Raw genomic sequence first — 23,960 nt, 5'->3', positions numbered from 1 at the left:
ACATTGCTAATATGCTGGTTACATAGAGGAGATCCCCGACTTGATCCTTGCCTGGTTTCTGAGCAAGTCCAGAAGCAGTCCAGTATCCACTGAATCGGTAATGTTGGCTTCTCCAGTACAGAGCTTTGTCGAGGCTCTCCACAAGCTCCAGGGGCTCAGGTAGAGATAAGACTTCCTCCATAGCAGGGGTTCACTATGGTGGCCCAGCTTTAAGGGAATTAAATCCCTTAAAAGAGACTTTTAAGTTGAAGAATTTGAACTGTAAGATGCTTGTGCTGCTGGAGGGCCTCCTTTTGTGTCTGTAGCTTTGACAGCCTGCCCGCTGTCTTTAATTGGATGGCACAGTAAGAAGTCTCACAACACCAGGTTCAAGTCCAACAGGTTTATTTGGTAGCAATCAGGATTTAATTGGACGCGGAGCCCACCCTCTGGCCTCTAATCGGACAGTTAGGGGGTGTTGAGTTGAGTGACCGCTGCCCACGCCGTGTGAGCTTGTGACCCCCATTTGACCCTGGCGTCAGGATCCCGAACTAAAAGGCTAAATCCTGCCCCTAATCACGATACGACTGTTTGTCGGCTGGGTTTCGCATGTTTACGGACTCTGTCTTATGTCTGCTGCTGAGCAAGTGAGACTGTTTATTTGCAACAACGTCTACAGTTGGGTCAAATCAAAAAATGCTATCCTGATTATGACCTTGAGTGTTTTTACTTTGTTTATTTTAAACCTGGGGCGGATGATGTATGTGTGTATATGTATTGCTTCTTGGGCTATGCAGTTTAATTATCCAGTCTGTTAGCAGTAAAGTTGCTCGATGAGATAACGGATCTCTTCCCCCACAAGGGGAAAGCTTGTTCCTTTTCTGATTAATTGTGACAGTATAATTACTCCGAATGCTGGTGCAGTTACGGTCAGCAGGCTCCAAATTTCCTGCATGTCTGTCTGGAGAATTGGAATTAGTCACCGTTTCAGCTACAGCTGTGAGACTTTGTTGTGAAGGGAAAAATTGACCACTAACATCTAATGAAACCGGCTGTTACTGAACAAACCTTCCGATTAAAATCGGTCATCAAAAACTTATTGATTAGCGACCCCCAATGGCTCGAGTTGATAAATGCATTAGCCAATGTTGTCATTGAGCTATGGGCAGGATTTTCCGGCCGCGCATGTCCGAAAACCGGGAACTCCCGCCCAAGGTCAATGAATCTTTAAATGATCTGTCGAATTTTCTGTCCCACAATTCCCGCAGCGGGCGGGACGGGAGATTTCCGGCCAACATCTTGCCTTCATATAGTGCTGATGTGGAGATGCCGGCGTTGGACTGGGGTAAGCACAGTAAGAAGTCTCACAACACCAGGTTAATGTCCAACAGGTTTATTTGGTAGCAAATACCATAAGCTTTCGGAGCAATGCTCCTTCGTCAGATGGAGTGGTCTCTGTTCTCAAACAGGGTACAGACACAGAAATCAAATTACAGAATACTGATTAGAATGCAAATCTCTACAGCCAGCCAGGTCTTAAATGCACAGACAATGTGGGTGGAGGGAGCATTCAACATAGGTTAAAGAGATGTGTATTGTCTCCAGACAGTACAGCTTGTGAAATTGTGCAAGTCCAGGAGTCAAGCTGTGGGGGTTACTGATAATGAGGAGCACTTCAGCAGTCACGGGCATTCAGCCTTGGATCTTCAGGTAAGCGTTCTCCAAGGCAGCCTTCACGACACACGACAGCGCAGAGTCACTGAGCAGAAACTGATAGCCAAGTTCCGCACACATGAGGACGGTCTAAACCGGGATGTTGGATTTATGTCACATTATCAGTAACCCCCACAGCTTGACTCCTGGACTTGCACAATTTCACAAGCTGTACTGTCTGGAGACAATACACATCTCTTTAACCTGTGTTGAATGCTCCCTCCACCCACATTGTCTGTGCATTTAAGACCTGGCTGGCTGTAGAGATTTGCATTCTAATCAGTATTCTGTAATTTGATTTCTGTGTCTGTGCCCTGTTTGAGAACAGAGACCACTCCATCTGACGAAGGAGCATTGCTCCGAAAGCTTATGGTATTTGCTACCAAATAAACCTGTTGGACTTTAACCTGGTGTTGTGAGACTTCTTACTGTTCATATAGTGCCACAGGAGGGCTATCAGACATTTCACACATTGAATCTCTACAGTGCAGAAAAAGGCCATTCAGCCCATCAAGTCTGCAATGACTCTGAATGAGCATCCCATCCAGCCCTCCTCTCCACACTATCCCCGTCACCCCACGCATTTACCAGGGCTAATCCACCTAACATACACATCTTTGGACACTAAGGGGCAACAAGGTTGGACTGTGGGAGGAAACTGGAGCACCCAGAGGAAACCCACACAGACACGGGGAGAACGTGCTAACTCCACACAGACCAGTGCTAACTGCTGTACTACCGTGCCACCGTGAGATATTGAAACAGATGACCAAAGGCTTGGTCAAGGGGAATTGTCAAGGAGGAGAGAGCAGTTAAAAAGACAGGATTAGGACGAAGTTTCAAAGCTTGGGACCTCTACGCTGAATGGGTGTCAGGGAATCGGGGATATATAAGAGTTTGCATTGATTTTTAAAAGTTAGTAACCTCATTTAATTCTGAGGACATTTTGTTGGGTTAGACTGTCAGTTGAAAAATGTTTGGCTTGTGTCCAAAAATGTGAGTGGATCATTAGGCTCTTAGCACAGAAAACTTTACACTGCTTATACAGGAAAAATAATTTGTCAATTCCCAGATTAGTAGGTTTGTGGACGGCATAAAGATTGGTGGAGTTGCGGATAGTGATGAGGACCATCAGAGGATACAACAGGATATAGATCGGTTGGAGACTTGGGCGGAGAGATGGCAGGTGAAGTTTAATCCGGACAAATGTGAGGTAATGCATTTTGGAAGGTCTAATACAAATAGGAAATATGCAGTAAATGGCAGAGCCCTTAAGAATATTGATAGGCTGGGGAATCTGGGTGTACTTGTACGTAGGTCATTGAAAGTGGCAACGCAGGTGGAGAAGGTAGTCAAGAAGGCATACGGCATGTTTGCCTTCATTGGCCGGGGCATTGAGTTTAAAAATTGCCAAGTCATGTTGCAGTTTTATCGACTCTTAGTTAGGCCGCACTTGGAACATAGTGTTCAATTCTGGTTGCCACACTACCAGAAGGACGTGGAGGCTTTGGAGAAGGTACAGAAAAGATTTACCAGGATATTGCTTGGTATGGAGGGCATTAGCTGTGAGGAAAGGTTGGAGAAACTTGGTTTGTTCTCACTGGAACGACGGAGGTTGAGGAGCGACCTGATAGAAGTCTACAAGATTATGAGAGGCATGGACAGAATGGATAGCCAGAAACTTTTTCCCAGGGTGGAAGAGTCAATTACTAGGGGGCGTAGGTTTAAGGTGCAGAGGGCCAAGTTTAAAGGAGATGTACGAGGCAGGTTTTTTTACACAGAGGGTGGTGGGTGCTTGGAACTCGCTGCCGGGGGAGGTAGTGGAAGCGGATACAATAGTGACTTTTAAGGGGCATCTTGACAAATACATGAATAGGATGGGAATAGAGGGATATGGTCCCCAGAAGGGTAGAGGGTTTTAGTTGAGTCGGGCAGCAGGTTTGGAGGGCGAAGGGCCTGTTCCTGTGCTGTAATTTTCCTTGTTCTTTGTAGAGAATGAGTATCACACTTGGCACGTGAATCATCTGTTGATTTTTTTTTTGATTATATTTACAAAACCAGTTAGGGTTTTGCCAGCACCATTGCATTTCATTTTGTTGACAATATCCCAGTCCAGTGCACAACATTTTCTAGTTTTGGGATCTATAGTTCTGGAGATGATGCTCTTTCATTTCATAGTCTTGCTGTAAGGAAGTGGATTACAGTAGACATAGTGTAAGTTTAACGTGGATTATTTCTGTACACAATCTTACAGGAAAGTATTACTTCATTCCCTGGGATCAAGCGTCAGATCAAGCCCAAATTCAGATACAATGCCTTTTCTTGTCAGCTTGGAGCTAGTTCATTCCTCTTGTGGGGCCATAAATTGGATTCCATTTGAATTTGGTTTTTGGAGCAAGCAAGGAATGGATTGGGATCTGCCCGGTCTGCTCTGCACATTGGCTTTGCAATTTAAAGAATGGAGTAAAAAATTTTTAAAAGTCATTCTCTCAGCACGAAGTCTTTCCCTCAGAGATATTTTTGACAGATACTTTCACCAAACGTCCATTTCAACAGCCCAGAAAAATGGGTGCAACCCATGTCTGAGTTTCCAATTTGTTACCCAAGGGTGGTGAGAAGTCCAACCAAGAAGCACAAAGTCAAAAGGTTATTCCTTAAAATGTGAGTTTTGGTCCAATGGTGGATGTTACTGTGCACCCATGATCCTCCTCCTATTTCAGGCCTGACAGTTGCTCGTCACCCAGACTCCCAGAGAGCACTCTGCTCATGGAGACACTGTGTGACATGTTCTGCCAATGTTTTTCTGCAGGAAATTAATTCTGCCTGATTTTTTGACCTATTGCTTGAGCATCCCAAATTTCTGCTTTAAAATGAAGTGATCATGGTTGACTGACCCTGCTGACTTTTGTGGACCAGATGAGCACAATTCACTTAACACCCACCATGCACTGTTCTCGCACCATCAGTTCGCTGACCCCCTCACTATTCCATAGATCCATGACCTGGATAGTTTGTAGGGTTATCAGGAGTGGCCAGGAGTCTCCAGGAATTGAAGATCACTCTCCAGGGGACATGGCGGTGTGCAATCCTGGAGGAAATTCATCGGGGCATTAAAAAAGGATTCTATTTTGTCATTTTCTTTGAATATTTCTCTACCAGATATAAGAACATTGAAAATGGAAGGCAAAAAGACTCTTTGGCTGACAGTCAAGCATCATCTGATTGGGCAATGAATACGTTGCTTTCCAATTGGCATAGGAAAGCAGTGAGTCACAAAGGTGGATGTGTTGGCCGACTAATAGCTGGAGCATGGGGGCAAGTCACGTGATGCAAATTTCAGGAATACATTTGATCACAGTTGGCAGCCCTATTCTGTTGGCAGCGTGCCTCCTAAACCCCCTGTCTGACTCTTGCTCATGTTGCTCTGAAATAGCCAATGATGGCTGCAGCATCTTGGACTCTATATGTTCGAATTTAACACAAAACACTCAATCAATGAAGCCGTAGCAAAATTTAATGGAGGTAACTTTTAAGCTCTGTTTGCAGGGACTTGTTATCCTGAGCGTGTGAGCTCCTGTAGAAAGCTAATTCTTGAGCAATGTTGCACCAGAAGTTAGCAATGAAGACTTAAATCACCCAGTTTACTGCCAATGCAGTAGTTTAATTACAAAAAGCTGGACGATAGGTCAAAGGGGAGTTAAGCTCAAACTAGTGTATGGCAAATTAAGATTGGCGTTGAGAAGTTTCTCCTGCAGAGATTATGGTCAGAATTTTGCATTCTGGAGACTAAGTGCGGGGTCAGGTGGGAAAGTTGGCATGATTCCCACTGGGCAGTGAGTCGGGTTAATCCGTCTGATTTTCTACTTTTCAGCTCATTAATTTTACGTCCGTGAGGAGTTCGCCAAATCTCGTGGTGGTGTGGCCAGGGATTCGTCCACCCAACCTTTACCTCATGGGGTCAAAGGTTCTGGGGTTATGTTTAAATGGCACCCACACAGACATTCACTCACTGCAGACCTGGTGTGTTGTTAGGTTCTACTTCACTGAGGCGCCAACAAGGACAAAACCCTCCGTTCCACAGTTCAGCGAGGCCTCTCTGTGAATTCTCCTCCAGGTGTCCAGGAAAGATGGCAGGCCCTCTTTCCTTGGGATGGGAGAAGGAGGTCCTCCCACCTGACCACACTGGCCAGGGAGGAGGTCACTCGGGAAGTCAGTACCTGTCAGCAACATAAAAGGACCACCCTGCAGTGCAAGAAAAGAATGATCTGATGCGCTCTGTCAGGGTAAGTGGAACTTCTACTCACTCCAAACTCTCATATTCATGAGGGTATCATGCAGTCTAAAGGTTATAGAGTCCACAGTGTTTTCAAACATGATCAACAAATGGAATATCAGCTGTGCAAAAGGCAAGATCAATCTCCACCAACAGACCAGTGAGAATTAATCTGGTGTACATTGGCCACAAGCGGCCCACATACGGACAGTGACCTTTAATGTTGGAGTCTGCCCAGTCAATCACTAATTATGTCTTCTCTCTATTCCAGCAAGAAAAGGCGAAGGAAGAGCTTTGACAAGTGCCTCAGTCCCAGTCCCTAGACCACCTCCGAAGTGGAGGCAGAAGATCTTTCTGATGAAGTGCTGTTGTGCTTTTCACCTACACTCTTCACGCTCACATCAGTGGATCCTAGTTCCAGGGTAGGCTCAGGTTCACAATCTGGTGATCTCACCGACATGTGTCCACAGCAGGCGGAGGCAGTGGCAGCCGAGGTTTGTGACATTCGGACTGCTGGAGACCATGCCCCTGCAGAATCCAATGGTGAGTCTCTGGAATGAACCATGAGAAAAATGTTGGAGTTGCAGAGACTACCTGATGTTCCCCTGGCTGAGTTATCAGAGGCCTTCAGCAGACAGGAACAGAGAATGGAGGAGTCTGTCCACGTTCTGTCTGAAGTCATGGTTTCCGCATGCAAGCGCCTCAAAGTCTCCATTGGAAGGGTGGCGGCTATCTTGGAGACCCAGGAAAACAGTTTCCGCCGGATCTGCACTCAGAACTACACATTATTACTCTAGCAATAGGTACGTCACAGCAGTGGCTTGGCAACAAGGGGACAGGGCACCCAAAGGGAGAAAAGGCATCAGCCAGACACCCTGGGGCATTCACGTAGCTCAATCCAAGGGTCTCCTGCCGCTCCCAAGTCCCCTATGTCTGTGACCCCATGAACTCCAGCAGGTCAGGCCAAGAAGAGTGCACCTGTCCCAGAGCAGGAGACTCTTAACAGGTTAGGACTCTCCAGGCCTCAAAAATATTTTTGAAGTGAATTCCTATTAAAAATATTGCCCTGGGATCTTTTATATGCAGCTGAGAGGGAAAAGAGGGCTTGAGTTGAGAGGTGACACCTCCAACAGTGCAGCATTCCCTCAGCACGGCACAGAAGGGTAAGCTTCAATTTGTGTGTGCAAGTGTCTGGAGTGGGATTTGAACCCACAATCTATTTTTCAGAAGCAAGAGTGCTACCGCTGAGCCCAGCTCCCCATCCTGCCAGAACCCACCGAGAACTTTGAAGGTGAGCTGACTCTGGCTAATTCACTAGTCTTGGCACTGGTTTCATCAGACAGATGCCCTTCCACACATTCAATGGGGCCAGCCTGGGTTTTCTCTTAGATCTAGTGACTGCAGTGAGCAGATTGGTTATGTTATTTTAATAGTTGCAGCATTGTGCAGTCCTGGCATCACCCAATCAATCTGCAGCCAGTCACAACTTTGTTCTATTCCCACGCTGGCTATCTTTGTGACCACTAAGTGAGATTGCTGAAGTCAAACCAAGTCGAATTTCAGGTACTATAGTCAGCCCGTTGGCAGAATTCACCCGCCAAAGTTAGGCTGGCTTTTGAATTGTATGCTACGGCAAAGAAAGGAATAGTTTATGGGCTGAGAGTGTGGTATGTTTGGTGGCATTGGCGCAGGCCATTTTAACTGTCAGGTCTTCTTTTAACTTTTCAATTCAGCCACCTGAAGCTGTCAGGAATTATATAACTTGTTGAGTAGGCGCTGAAAATTGCGTTGCAGTAGGCAGCTCCGGATGGAGTGACGGGTCCAAGGTGATTACGACTGAGAGGAGGAGATTGGAAGCCTACAGATTTCTTACAGAGCCCAGAGCTGGAGTTACCTTACTGCACCCTGAATTTTGAAGGTTTAATGAGGCCCTTGTCCACTCGTATCTCAACATGTACAACATCACCTCAGTGCTTACTGACCAGTATTCGTTGTCAGCTCAGCAATGTTTAGAATTTAAAATTATCATTCCTGTTTTCAAATCCCTCTCAATCTACCTATCAGTCCAAAGATGTGCGGGATAGGTTGATTGGCCATGCTAAAAATTGCCCTTAATGTCCTGAGATGCGTAGGTTAGAGGGATTAGTGGGTAAAATATATGGGGGTAGGGTCTGGGTGGGATTGTGGTCGGTGCAGACTCGATGGGCCGAATGACCTCTTTCTGTGCTGTAGGGTTTCTATGATTTCTATGAACCCTGTAACTCACACCTGACACCTCCCCAAGCAACAAAACTTGCAATTCTGGAATTTTACCCATTCTCAATTTTAATCTTTTTTTGCCAATAATATCCTTCATGCATAACCCATCTAAAAGTTGCTCCAATGCCCCTCAGCATGTAGTCCTAGATCTTGGAATGTGCCAGCCTGAAATATTTGGTCGTGGACAACTCTTTGCGTTGGAAGTACAACAAGTTTCGGGCTGACCAAAGGACATCTTTCACTGGCGTGATGATCTTCCAGCCGCCATTGATATTTGTCTCGGTGTGCGTCCCTTGAAACAGCCTGGAAAACATGGAGTTCTGCATCACGCAGCTGCTCGGGATAAACCTCGGGAAACCACCAGTATCTCTTTCCAAACCTCCTTGGCAAAGGCTCATTCCAGAACAAGGTGAACAATGGTCTCGAGGGCAACGTGTGGATGGGCAGAGACTCTGGGCATGTAGGAAGGATCTGATGGGGAGGACCTTTCTTGTCACCAGCTAAACTAAGTCTTGATGCTTATTTGAAAGTTCTGGTGATGAGGCATTCTGCCAAAATGACTGACAGTCTGCTCAGTGAACCATCCAACAGGATTCACCATCTCCTTTTCCCGTAGGACCTTAAGGGTGTTATACCATTGCCCCATGGACTTGTGGTCAAAGGTCTCTGCATAAACATTTCCATGAGGACAGGTACAGCATGGTCTAATTACTTGGATTGTTCTGCGCCAATGTGGCCAGACCCATGTTTCACAACACTGGGAACAGGTAGAACCTCAGCATATTGTGATGACTGAGTTTGTGTACCGAAGATCTTCATGCAGCTTAATGCAGCTGCACACAAACATGGCCATCAGGATGAGGGTGATGTTGGGTCTGTTTTTTCCATTTTTATCTAGAAGTTTGTGCATTGTGTCCCTGTGAACACAGTCCATTTTTGTCTTCCGGGTAAATGGCTTGGGTGATCGCCACAGCACAGGAGTGAGGAATGGGCCAGACCTGCAGCAACACCAAGAGCGGCCCACACTTGATGACCCATAATGGAGTCACTCCTACATGCCCAGTATTTATTTGACCGTAGACACTCATTCCTTCCAGCTTCTAGTGCATTCCCCAGCCCCTCTACCATATCCTCACCTTCCATCAGTCTGACCTTTTATTATTCATTCACGTGACATAGGCGACATTGGCTGGCCAGCATTTTGTGCCCATTCTTTGTTGAAAGTCAACCACGTTGCTGTGGGTCTGGAGTCACATGTAGGCCAGACTAAGTGAGGAGGCAGATTTCCTTCCTTAAAGGACCAGATGGGACCAATCGACAATGGTCATCAGTAGATTCTTAATTCCAGATACATTTTATTGAATTCAAATTCCACCTTCTGCTGTGATGGGATTCGAATCCCCAAAGTTATCAGAGTTTCTGGATTAATAAGACCATAAGACCATAAGACATAGGAGCGGAAGTAAGGCCATTCGGCCCATCGAGTCCACTCCACCATTCAATCATGGTTGATTTCAACTCCATTTACCCGCTCTCTCCCCATAGCCCTTAATTCCTCGAGAAATCAAGAATTTATCAATTTCTGTCTTGAAGACGCTCAACGTCTCGGCCTCCACAGCCCTCTGTGGCAATGAATTCCACAGACCCACCACTCTCTGGCTGAAGAAATTTCTCCTCATCTCTGTTCTAAAGTGACTCCCTTTTATTCTAAGGCTGTGCCCCCGCGTCCTAGTCTCCCCTGTTAATGGAAACAACTTCCCTACGTCCATCCTATCTAAGCCGTTCATTATCTTGTAAGTTTCTATCAGATCTCCCCTCAACCTCCTAAACTCCAATGAATATAATCCCACGATCCTCAGACGTTCATCGTATGTCAGGCCTACCATTCCTGGGATCATCCGTGTGAATCTCCGCTGGACCCGCTCCAGTGCCAGTATGTCCTTCCTGAGGTGTGGGGCCCAAAATTGCTCACAGTACTCCAAATGGGGCCTAACCAGTGCTTTATAAAGCCTCAGAAGTACATCCCTGCTTTTGTATTCCAAGCCTCTTGAGATAAATGACAACATTACATTTGCTTTCTTAATTACGGACTCAACCTGCAAGTTTACCTTTAGAGAATCCTGGACTAGGACTCCCAAGTCCCTTTGCACTTTAGCATTATGAATTTTGTCACCGTTTAGAAAATAGTCCATGCCTCTATTCTTTTTTCCAAAGTGTACGACCTCGCACTTGCCCACGTTGAATTTCATCAGCCACTTCTTGGACCACTCTCCTAAACTGTCTAAATCTTTCTGCAGCCTCCCCACCTCCTCAATACTACCTGCCCCTCCACCTATCTTTGTATCATCGGCAAACTTGGCCAGAATGCTCCCAGTCCTGTCATCTAGATCGTTAATATATAAAGAGAACAGCTGTGGCCCCAACACTGAACCCTGCGGGACACCACTTGTCACCGGTTGCCATTCTGAGAAAGAACCTTTTATCCCAACTCTCTGCCTTCTGTCTGACAGCCAATCGTCAATCCGGTCTATCGATAATACCACTAGGCCATCGCGTCCCCATGACAGTGAAAGGGACAAAGCATTCCCAATTTTACTCATTCCACCGTTGGCCCTAACCTTTGGAGTTCCCTCCCTAGCCCTCTCCACCCCTCTCTCTTAACATAGAACATAGAACATAGAAAGCCACAGCACAAACAGGCCCTTCGGCCCACAAGTTGCGCCGATCATATCCCTACCTCTAGGCCTATCTATAGCCCTCAATCCCATTAAATCCCATGTACTCATCCAGAAGTCTCTTAAAAGACCCCAACGAGTTTGCCTCCACCACCACCGACGTCAGCCGATTCCACTCACCCACCACCCTCTGAGTGAAAAACTTACCCCTGACATCTCCTCTGTACCTACCCCCCAGCACCTTAAACCTGTGTCCTCTCGTAGCAACCATTTCAGCCCTTGGAAATAGCCTCTGAGAGTCTACCCTATCCAGACCTCTCAACATCTTGTAAACCTCTATCAGGTCACCTCTCATCCTTCGTCTCTCCAGGGAGAAGAGACCAAGCTCCCTCAACCTATCCTCATAAGGCATGCCCCCCAATCCAGGCAACATCCTTGTAAATCTCCTCTGCACCCTTTCAATGGCTTCAACATCTTACCTGTAATGAGGTGACCAGAACTGCGCGCAGTACTCCAAGTGGGGTCTAACCAGGGTCCTATAAAGCTGCAGCATTATCTCCCGACTCCTAAACTCAATCCCTCGATTAATGAAGGCTAGTACGCCGTACGCCTTCTTGACCGCACCCTCCACCTGCGAGGCCGATTTAAGAGTCCTATGGACCCGGACCCCAAGGTCCTTCTGATCCTCTACACTGCTAAGAATGGTACCCTTCATATTATACTGCTGCTTCATCCCATTGGATCTGCCAAAATGGATCACTACACACTTATCCGGGTTGAAGTCCATCTGCCACTTCTCCGCCCAGTCTTGCATTCTATCTATGTCTCGCTGCAACTTCTCCCTCTCTATCTCTCCCTCTTCTCCCTCTCTATCTCTCCCTCTCTCTGTCTTCTTTAAGATTCCCTTTAAAACTTATCTCTTTTGAGGAAGCAATTAGTCACATGACGTTTTGCTATTGCTCTTGAGAACTGTCTTTGGAAGTAGTGTTGACTGGGATTCTCCTGGCCCGAGATACAACAGTTGGTCGCGAGTCTCCCAAGCGCTTTTTTTTAGCACAATCGGCTCCATGCCATAAATTGGTGCAGAGCTGATTATCATATTGAAATGTCATTTCCATATGATTAGTGGGCCCGGGACGGTATTCTCCGAGCGGCTCCACCACACACCTGCACCCGCCCCCCCCCCCCCCCCCCCCCCCGACAGGATTTACAACTGCAGTGCCAAGGGGGCAGGGCCAGATTGGGGGGGCATTCTGGGGTCAGGGCCTATAGGGGGGAGCGATCATCGGTGGGGTGGGGGTCCGCTGCCACTCTGCAAGTTCAATTGGTGGAAAAGGGAGGGAGGGAGGAGGGCGATCGGAGCTGGCCATCGGTGGGGAGGGTCAGGGCTGACACTCGCAGGGGGCGGGGTCAGGGCTGGCCATCGGAGGGGGGGGGGGGGGGTGACGGTTGGGTCTGGCCATCGGAGGGGGATCGGGTCTGGCCACCAGGGAGAGGGGAGATCGGGGCTGACCAGGGAGGGGTTGGATCCGGTAGACCAGTGACCTTGGGAGGGGGTGGGGTGTGGATCAGGAAGGCCAGTAATGGGGGGGGTGGCAGGAGACCAGCGCTTGGGAGACCGGCAACAGCGGGGGCTAGTGAGCATGTGCCTGTGGTAAGTACACCCAAAAAACGGGTGGGAAATGCTCCCATTTCTCCATCCATTGGGCACTTTGTTTTGTTTTGAGAGAATCCCAACCATTGAGTTAAAGGTGCTTACATTGTCTCACATGATTCCTGAAACCCAGGAGTTAAAATGCTGGCTGTCAGGAGATAGTGGTAAATTGGTAATGTCACTGAACTAGTAATCCAGAGGCTGCCAGGCTAATGCTCTCGGGACATGTTGAATTTCCACCGTGGCAGCTGGTGGAATTTAATTTCAATAAAGTAATAAATTCAATTAATTAGAAAACATCAGGAATTGAATTGAAATCAGTAATGGTAGCCATGAAATTATCATTAATGGTTGTATAAACCAGTCTGGTTCACTAATGTCCTTTTTGGGGAAGTAAATATTCCATCCTTATCTGTGTAACTTCAGACCCACAGCAATGTAGTTAACTCTTAATTGTTCTCAAGGGCAATTAGGAAGGGGCAGAAAATGCTGGCCTTGTCAGTAATGCCCATCCTCCCTCCCAATGAATGAGTTTTAAAAAAGGACTTGGCACTAATAGGGAAGGAAATGCTTTGCCCATACTTTAACCCCCACATGGCCCATTCACATCAGGTGAGGGAGGTTTATTATCCCGTCCCTGAATAATAACAAATGTAGTTAGCACAGAAAGTAAAATGGGCCTCCACTTGAAATCTCATTTCAAATGCCATCTGTTTTTGTGATTTTTGCCGTATGTTAAGATGTGTCCAATTTATTAATTTGGATTATATTACTCATCCTGTCTTTTATCCCCAAACACCTCACAATACTAAATACAAATTATATTTTTACAAGGCCAAAAGCACAGGAACTGCTCCAAGTTTGGGATCTTGAGTGGTCCTACGATTGGCATTGAATCATCTTGTTAAAGGCCATTTAATTTGTCGGTATTTGCTTATTGAAAGTTGATGGTGTTGACATTCAGAATGATCTTGGCCTTTGGGCTATAACACTTTATTACTTTTGAAGTACACACAGCTGATGGGCCAATTTTATTGGGTAATTAAAATATTTTACCGATTGAAAAGTTCCATTATAATACATTTGACTATTAAATATTAGGTTCCATTAAATAAATGGTTTCTGTAATAGCGTGGCACTCCTCTGGTGACATCAAGACTCTTGAGGCTTCAAAGAACAAAGAACAATACAGCGCAGGAACAGACCCTTCGGCCCTCCAAGCCCGCGCCGCTCCCTGGTCCAAACTAGACCATTCTTTTGTATCCCTCCACTCCCACTCCGTTCATGTGGCTATCTAGATAAGTCTTAAACATTCCCAGTGTGTCCGCCTCCACCACCTTGCCCGGCAGCGCATTCCAGGCCCCCACCACCCTCTGTGTAAAATACGTCCTTCTGATATCCATGTTAAACCTCCCCCCCCCCCCCCCCCCTCACCTTGAACCTATGACCCCTCGTGAACGTATGACCCTTCATTAGGAACAAAAGTTATTTATTGAGAAAAAGAAATCAGGTACAGGGTATTGCAGCCCATGGGTTGCCTGGGCAGAGCTCCAGCCTTTACATGTTGACTACATGGCTGCCCAATATACTCTGCCTGAGAAAGGACTCCACTGTTTGGGGTGATCATTCGCTCTCAATTCTCATTGGTCCCTCAAGACGGATGACCCTTTTTTCTCTGCTGTTTTAAAGAGACAGACACAACAATCATTGTAGTTACCTAACTGATATCAGAACTTCATGTATCTTACAGAGGAGCACAGAATCAGCAATAGTTATTGCAGCCCATCTGACCAGAGTCAGTGTCCAAACAGTACCTACCAATCTCATGCATCAATCTTTGTCATTAGGTGCTGTTGACTTTGCCCCTATTACATACCCTGGTCATTCACCCGAGTATTCATCAACATTTGCGTTATGTAGTGGCATGATGAAGATATTTCGGGAGACAGTTCCAGTTAGTTAGTTACAAACTGAAAACGATGTTGATGCATTTAAAGGAAAGCTAGAGATGTCTATGAAAGAGAAACAAATGGAAGGATCTTGTGTAGGGGGTTAGATGAAGTAGAGTGAGAATTAGCTCATAGGAAGCTTGAATATCAGCATAGACCAATTGGGCTGAACAACCTGTTCTGTGTGATAAATTCCATGTAATCCTATATCCTAAAAGGCGGAGGCAAAGTAGAACAGGGTGGGGAGGGGGTTGGGTCACAAGGCTGGAGGAAGGTGTGGGTTAAGATGGGCTAAGACCAGGGAAGGACTTGTAGACAGAGATAAGGATTTTTAATTCAGCGTGTTGGTGACAGAGCACCAGTAGATGTCAGCGAGGAGTTGTGTGATGGAGAAGTAGGACTCGTACAAATTGGAGTTTGTGCAGGAATACAGGAGGCCAGTGAGGGAATAGTGGTGGTGGGATTCAGGTGACACAAATATAGATCAGGGTGTCAGCAACAGTGGAGCCAAGACCACCTTAGTGCCAGGTATTTATGGAGTTTGGAGCCGGTCAAAAATATCTGCTGTGAAATTGCAGTCAAATCTAAATTTTGTTTGTTTGTGCTGTTACGAGGCTCTTTGTTTTTGAAAATATGATTTTTCATCTTTCAACTCGCTGGACTTTCTGCAACTTGAACCGAGACAGGCAAACTGCTTCAAAATGCAAGGCCACATTCAAAGATGAAGGTGAGAAACAAACAAATCACCTCAGGGGAATGTGAGGAGAGACATTTCCTGTCATATAGACACTCATCAAAACTTTTAACTGCCTCTGCAAGAGACGTTAAAATTGTAAAGTACTGGATTTTGAAATACGGGCTGCCACAGATCGACCCAGCCAAAACCGCCTGAAATACTTCACCCACTGTGTATTTCCAAGGCAAGGCTGCTAGTCGCTAAGGATCATAGAATCCCACAGTGCAGAAAGAGGCCATTTGGCCCATCGAGTCTGCACCAACCACAATCCCACCCAGGCCCTATCCACATATCCCTACATATTTACCCACTAACCTATGCATCCCGGGACACTAAGGGGCAATTTAGAATGGCCCATCAACCTAACCCGCACATCTTTGGACTGTGGGAGGAAACCGGAGCACCCGGAGGAAACCCACGCAGACACAGGGAGAATGTGCAAACTCCACACAGACAGCGACCCGAGCCGGGATTCGAACCCAGGTCCCTGGAGCTGAGAAGCAGCAGTGCTAATCACTGTGCTACCGTGCCGCCGGTTGTAAATGAGACAGTGTCCAGAAGCCTTCAGTGGAGGAAACAAGCTGAGGGCTGATCACTCTCTCCATCTCTCTTTTTTGGAATAAATCTGTCAATCAGTTTGAGAAGCCAAATCTACCAGAAACCTATCAGTGAATTGAAATCTCAAACAAACCAGCTGACCAAAATCGGCTACAATGTTGAAGATCTACACCTCAAGGACAACCAAAGGACCCCACTTAATTGTATATTCTGATATATGTGTGTGTGTGTGCGTGCATGCGTGTGTGTGCGCATACATGTGTGTGTGCAAGTGCGTGCGCATGTGCGTCTGTGTCCTAATGACTGCATGAGGGCTGAATGACCTCATGTTTTTATTTTTCAGGTTATGAGTGAATAAATGTGATCTTCCTTTGACTCAGGAGAACCTTGTGTGATTGGATCCTTATTGCACACAGCTTCAATAATTATATGCATTCTGATTTGGGAAAAGAGAATCTTAAATCCTTGCTGTGACCAATTTAGGAAGTTAAATAGAAGGGAACCAGTTCACCCCTTCTCAGTCATAACAGTTTGTGTGTGTCTTACTGTCATCGAAAGATATAAAAATGAAGACTTGCCTTAAACAGTGTTTCTCTAAAGCACCTGATGTCTCAGAGTGCTTTTTGAAGTGTAGTCATTGTTGTAATGTAAAAAGTACAGCAGCCAATATGTACACAGCAAACTCCCAAAGCAGAGGTGTGTTAATGATCAGATATTCTGTTTTGGGATGTTGATTGAAGGATAAATATTTGCCAGGACAAAGGGGAGAAGAATATTTGGCCACCAGGGATAACTGTCCCATTCTTTGAAATAGTGCTATTGGATCATATACATCCACCCGAGCAGGCAGATTGAGCCTCGGTTTAAGGTCTCGTCTGAAAGATGGCATCTCCGATAGTGCAGCACTCCCTCATTACTGCTCTGGAATTTCAGTCTTAATTGATGTAGTCATGCCCTGGAGCGGGATTTGAACTTTCTGAGCCAAAAGCAAGAGGACTGCCAACGGAGACACAGCTGGCACATATACCAGAAAATCATGTGTGTAAATTTCATTGACATTGAAGCAATTCTCCAATGTGTGATGGCTATGGGTAAGGATTGTTACTGTCAGAGTAAATTCAGATCCAGCCATATGGTTCAGTCATGCTTTCAGCATCCTCTCACCTCAGCAACTGACTGAAAAGTATCATAAATACCACAAGGCCTTTGTAAAACTCCTGGCAGGAGTCGTGCAGGCTGGAGCCAGAAAACTGCCCAGCAGCATGAGACTTCTTCTTTATGGGGAGTTGCACTGAAAAATATTGCTGCAATTTCAACCATGGCAAAGTGAATACCAGTGCAGAGAGAAGGTTCCAGGGTAACAGATGCTGTACTGGAGGCACTAGTGGTGGGGGGTGGGCTGTAGATTGGCAGGGGGTTAGGAGGCTCTCAGTAGTATTCACACTCGGGTTGAGAAGTTGCCTGATAGTACGCAGCGGGGGTACTTCAACACCATCTTACAGAAAATCAATGACAAGGTGAGAATATGTTTAGAATCCACCCATCCCCCATTCCACCCCACCCTGCCCCAGAATATCTAATAGCACAAAATGGCTGAGGAGTGAGTGGAGATGTTAAATGACTGGTCACCATGAGGTCGACAATAACATAGCTTTGTAATTTATTTTTAAAAAATATGGCAGCCCAGTCTTCTTTATTTATTACCAACAGAAGAGTTGAATAGGTCCAAAGCATAAATATAAAAGCAATGTATAGTGGTACAATATAACAAAACACACTCACGTTAAATTGGGAGAGCTGCACTAAGAAATAATGTTCAATATCAAAATAAGTAAAAATACTCTAATGCATCAAAGGATCTTTCTGTCTCACTCAGTGCCTATTTGTTGATGATTCTTGGATTCATTTGAGAATGAATTAAACGCATACACGCCTTGCTAATGATCTCCTAACTGACCTGATTCACAGGAGAACTGCCATTCGGATGCATGTCAGCATATGGAGCATCCAAAGCAGCCCTGGAGTTTTTTTCTGATATTTTGCGTCAAGAGATGAAAGCTTGGGAAGTACAAGTATCCATCATCCAACCTGGTGCCACCAAAACGGGTAAGATGCTCTGAGTTTAATTAGAACAACATATGGAGTTAACAACAATAAATTGTATTCATAAAGTGTCCAGAACATCATAAATACAGTATCCCAAGGTATTTCGCATAGGAATGAATGGGCACTGAGAGACTTGTAAAAAAAAAATTAAAGGGAATTATCAAGAGCACATTCACGATGAAGAGACTTTTAAAGATACCCTGGCAAAGGTGTGTGGGGAGGTGGTTGCAGACATATGGCTATGGTGGTTGCAAGCTCTTACACCAGTGGAGGTGGTGAGCAGGACTGTGAAGGAAGACTGAATTAGAGAAAGGTGAAACCTTAAAGGAATTTCTAAACAAGTAAGAATATTTCGAATTCTGATGGAGGGAGTGTCAGTGGCTGCCACCAGTAAACCAAGATACAGGCGGTGGGTGAATATGTGTAATGGAGCTTGAAAAACCTTTTGAGCAAGAGTTTGAAGAAGCACGAGTCAGAGGTGAAAGGATGGAGTTTTCTCTGGAGCCAAATAAAATGCTATGATTCTCCCAATATTTAATTTCATCCAATTAAATATAGAGAAAACTGAAGCCATTGTCTTTGGTTCCAGCTCCAATCTCTGTTCCCTAGTTACCGACTACATCCCTTTCCTTGATAGCTGTCTGAACAAGACCAAACTGTTTGCAACCTTGATGCCATTTTGACCGAGTCATTAACTTCTGATCACATTTCCGTGGCAACAACAAGATCACCTATTTCCACATCCATAACATGGCCCAACTTTAACTCTGGCTCAACTTATCTGCTGTTAAAACCCTCTTTTATGCCAATGTTACCTCTTGATTATTCCAATGCACTCCTGGCTGGCCTCCCACATTCTAACCTCTGTAAACATGAGATCATCCAACATTATGCTGATGATGTCCTTTCCTATACCAGGTCCTGTTCACCTATCATATCTGAGCTCACTGATCTACACTGGCTTCCAGTCAAGTAACATCTTGATTTTAAAATTCTCCTCCTTGTTTTCAGATCTCTCTATATCCTTGCCCCTCCTATCTTTGTAATTCACTCTGGCTCCAAAACCATCCAAGATATCTGTGCTCACCTAATTCTGACATGTTGAATATCTCTGATTTTAATTCCACCACAATTGGTGGCCATGCCTTCACTTGTCTAGGTCCTAATTTCCTCCCCACACCTCTTTGACTATCCACCTCTCTTAGACCCTCCTTAAAATGTACATCTTTGGCCAATCTTTTGGCCATCTGTCCTAAAATTGTCTTATGTGGCCCGGTGTCCAATTTTGATTTATAAAACTCATGTGAAGCTCCTTGAGATGCTTTATTGCATTAAAGATGTTAGATAAACATAACTTGTTGTTGGAGAAGGTTCTGACTCATTCTTGACTTGAGATGGATGATGGTGGAGAATTGGAGGTTGCTACCTCAATACAATGCGCAAATGAGGATAGGGGAAGGCAAAACTAAAACTTTAGAAACAATAGAGATGAAGGTACAAGAACAGCAACTGTTTTAAAATAATAGCTACATCGGAGCAAGTCAGAATGGAGCCAAGTGGGAACAGCCCCACAAGGTAGAACATGGAGGAGAAGTGGCAGTTGACAACAGAGCTATCGGCCATGTTGAACATGGCATCAAAGTTAAGTAGGGCATAAATAATGAGAATGTCATTGGTGATTTTGACTGGAGTGTCTTCGTGGTGTGTGCAGGTAACAAGCTGGATTGAAAGGTTTTGAAAATTGAATCTTAGGATAAGTGGCATTGAATAGATTCAATATGCTCAGAGACTTTAGGGATGATATGGGTGGTAAAGGGTGGATTGATTAAGGCTGTGAGAATAGGCAGTTTGAAGGGACATTGAATGATGCTTGTGCAAAGTGGTGAGCACTGGGGCAGGAAGGGGTAGTTGGGGAACAAGTGATCAAGTATCTATCTAAATTAATAATATAGATATAAATTGCTCAAAAAAACCTTAAAAATCAAAGGGAGCTTAGCTCTGAGTATAATAAGGCACCAATAAAGAAAGGCTATCTTGTTTAGGTTTGCTTGCTTAGACTACAAATACTACACCCAGATTTGCTCAATACGTCACTGAATTTGTTCTTCAGAAGTTGTGCACATGTAAAATCCCAGTTGTTAACTGACAAAAGACAAGGTAAAGAATGTCAATGTTTTTTTCACATTTTGTGTTTAAAGCTCAAGTTGGAAATGTCAACTTCTGGGAGCAACAACATAAAAAACTCATGGAAGGCCTCGCTCCAGAGCTTCTACATGACTACGGAGAAGAATACATTGGTGAAATACAGCAAAAGATCATGGCAATTGGTCCTTCATTCCGACAGCATGTAGGCCCAGTAATCGATACAATTGTCACTGCTTTGTTAGCACAAAACCCAAAGCCCAGATACACCACTGAGTTTGTGATCGATGTGCTAAAAACTCTTTATTACTATTTGCCTTCTTTGGTCACTGATACTGTTCTTAATCAGGTTTTTATTACACACAGGCTCTTGCCAAATGGTGCAAAAAAGGATAGCATCAACCAATAGAACTCCTGCCTTACAGCGCCAGGGACCCAGGTTCAATTCCGGCCATGGGTCACTGTTTGTGTGGAGTTTGCACATTCTCCCCGTATCTGCTTGGGTTTCCTCTGGGTGCTGCGGTTTTCTCTCACAGTCCAAAGATGTGTGGATTAGGTCGATTGGCCATTCGAATTGGCCCTTAGTGTCAGGGGATTAGCGGGGTAAATATGCGTTGTTACGGGAATAGGGCCTGGGTGGGATTGTGGTCGGTGCAGACTCGATGGGCCGAATGGCCTCATTCTGCACTGGAGGGATTCTATGATTCTAATGTGTGTCGCCTGCATATTCTATGTAATGCTTTTAAATTGTTAAACTTGTACTTTGTCATTTTACTGGAGACGGTCAGTAGAATAGTTTCATGTTATGCTGAATATTAATGTTAAATGTAAGTAACTTTGTACCAAATGAAAGTGGAAAATAAGTTAGTATGTGCTAGAAGTGAACAGTGATGCTTCATAAAAGCAATTTGAAGTCACTGGTACTGATTCTGTGCGTTATGAAAAGGATAAGCAAATGTGGTGGCACATGTTCCTCTTCGCTTCTTCTGGAGAATGCTTCATTTCTAGATAGAGCAGAAAACACAACAAAGTGGCGATCCAATGGGCGGCATTTTCTGACTGTGCTCACCCTAAGACCAGAAAGCATTCTTTCTGGTTGTATCACAGCTTGGTATGGCTCCTGCTCAATCCAAGACTGCAAGAAACTACAAAGGGTTATGAATGAAGCCCAGTCCATCACTCAAACCAACCTCCCACCCATTGACTGTCTACACTTCCCGCTGCCTCGGAAAAGCAGCCAGCATAATTAAGGACCCCACACATCCCGGACATACTCTCTTCCACCTTCTTCTGTCAGGAGAAAGATACAAAAGTCTGAGGACACATACCAACTGACTCAAGAACAGCTTCTTCCCTGCTGCCATCAGACTATTGAATGGATCTATCTCGCACTCAGTTGACCTTCCTCTACACGCTAGCTATGACTGTATAGCTCACCAATGGTGTCAAACAGGGCTGTGTGCTCGCACCCACACTGTTCAGCATGATGTTTACTGCCATGCTGAATGATGCCTTCCAGGATAGTGTTGCTGGAATCAGCCTTAAGTACAGAGTGGATGGGAAGCTCTTCAACCTGAGGAGACTTCAAGCTATTACAAAGTGAAGGAGACTGTTCTGAGAGACTTCCTCTTTGCCGATGGCTCAGAGCCAAAGATGCAAGTCGGTATGGACAAATTTTCCACGGCTTGTGATAACTTTGGACTCACCATCAACATTAAAAAGACTGAAGTCATGCGCCAACCTGCTCCTCATGCACCGTACACAGAACCCATAATCACAATCAAAGGGCAGAAACTACAGGCAGTGGACCAGTTCACTTATCTTGACAGTACCCTCTCCCAAGCAGTGACTATTGATACAGAAGTTAACTGCAGAATAGCAAAGGCAAGTTCTGCTTTCGGTAGACTGCATCCCACTGTATGGGAACATCGAGGAATCAGCCCAGCAACAAAACTGAAGGTCTACAGCGCCGTGGTACTCACTACCCTCCTGTATGCCTGTGAAACGTGGACTGTGTATCGAAGGCATGCAAAACAGCTCAATCATTTCCACATGACTTGTCTTTGCAGAATATTATGCATCAGATGGCAAGACAAAGTACCAGACACTGAAGTTCTCTCTTGAGCAAGTCTCCCATCAGTCCACACACTGCTGATGAGAGCGCAGACCCGGTGGGCAGGTCATGTCATCTGTATGTCGAATAAGCGCATACCCAAGCAGCTCCTTTTTGGGGAACTCTCTGCTGGCAGACGCTCGCATGGAGGGCAGAAGAAACGTTACAAAGACACACTCAAGGCCTCCCTGAAGTCGCTTGACATAGACACGACCACCTGGGAAGTGCTGGCATAAAACCGCCCTAGCTGGCGCTGCCTCATCCGCAAGGGCTGTCAAGCTTATGAAGCAAGGTGCAATGCTGAAGCACAACTTAAGCGTGAGCTGCTCAAGTCCAGAGCCACCAGTGCAACAACTACAGCGCCTACACAGGTTTGCCCAATATGTGCCAAGACATTCCGTGCCCGAATTGGCCTGATCAGTCATCTTCGGACACACCGCATCCAGCCTCATAATGACTAATGGTGTCGAGGTCCTCATCGATGACGATGGACGAACAACAACGACAACAGCTATGACTGTAACACTACATTTTGCACTCTCCTTCCTTCTCTGTGAACAGTATGCTTTGTCTGCATAGTGCACAAGAAACAATACTTTTCGCTGTATACCAATACATGTGACAATAAATCAAATCAAAGAAAATCCCGCCCGAGGTCAACAGACCTTTACATGGTCCCGCCTGCTACGATTCGCGTGGTGGGCGGGATGAAAAATTCCCCCCAATATCTCAGGTCTCCATTCACAGTGGACTGAGATGACCTGGGAATTCCTGAGGTTGTGGCACTGGACTTGTGTTAGAAGTAGCCACATAATAAAAGTAATGAGGTGGGACAGGTTATTCACAATCTTTCAGCTCATTTTTGGCCACTCCAGTGGATGGATGTCTAACGAAAATTGGTGATGGGGCTTGAACTGGGTCTTTCGGGTAACCCAAAGATGCAAGAGAACAAATAGATCCGTTCTGACAAGATAACTGTCGGATCTTGCAGTGGTCGCGAGTTGACAGGGGCCCTTGGGCGCTTGGTTTCATGACACAACCTGCCAGCTTGGTAAAAAGAATCTCAGCCCTCGAACAGGATTGGGTTTCCCAGTGAGACTTCCAGACAGCTGGCATTCTCCTGGCTCACTCCCCTGATACTGCTCTGGGGGAAACTATACTCCCAAACCTGCTGGAACACTATTTGGACAAAGTTAAAAAGCCTAACCACAGAGTCACATTTCATTATGCTTTTGGATATGTTTGTATGCGACTTGTATCCAAATTGACCTTTATTTAGACATTTCTCAACATTGGTTGTTGACCAGCTCTGAGTCTTGACCTTTTCACCGAGGTTTCCCAGTGAAAATGAGCAGTAATATAAATCAATTCCTGTGCATTAATCTTGCTTTATTCTATTAAATTTAGCTGGTTTGAAAACAAAGCTTTGCGAGCACACTGCCTTCAATACTTCTAGGCTTATCTGTGATTAGAATGGATTTGGCTACATTACGAAACAGGCTTTATTGTAGAACATGAAGATGTAAAGATTAAAGATATCCCGCTTTGGAAAAATAAAAATCAAAGGCTAACTATAAATGTTTATAAAAATCCTCCAGGCTCTTTGTGAACCATTCTTTTACAAGTTATTGTTGCACACAGACAGTTTGATGCTTAATAAAAATTATAAAGTCTAGACCTAAAAAGTGCTGGCAGCAGAAACTTTATTTTGGCTACCACAGAAACTACACCCAGTGCTCCAGTAACTTGTCATAAGAGGATCAGCAAGAAGCGGGAAAAAGCTGCCTGTGATAACAGATGACA

General features: G+C 45.2%; 1 protein-coding gene across 1 annotated transcript in view; it reads left to right on the top strand.

The window, feature by feature from the left end:
- Positions 1-23,960, top strand: part of LOC144492683 (11-beta-hydroxysteroid dehydrogenase type 2-like) — a 76,978-nt gene extending 53,018 nt beyond the window's left edge. The window contains exons 4-5 of the mRNA XM_078210993.1: positions 17,765-17,902; positions 20,101-23,960. Of these exons, the coding sequence (XP_078067119.1) occupies positions 17,765-17,902; positions 20,101-20,453 (491 nt within the window). The 3' untranslated portion in view covers positions 20,454-23,960. The remainder of the gene's footprint in view (positions 1-17,764; positions 17,903-20,100) is intronic.

This window comes from Mustelus asterias, chromosome 4 (assembly GCF_964213995.1).
Source record: "Mustelus asterias chromosome 4, sMusAst1.hap1.1, whole genome shotgun sequence".
Lineage (NCBI taxonomy): Eukaryota > Metazoa > Chordata > Chondrichthyes > Carcharhiniformes > Triakidae > Mustelus > Mustelus asterias.
Note: the sequence above shows the minus strand (reverse complement) of the source record. Positions and strands in the feature narration are given on the sequence as shown.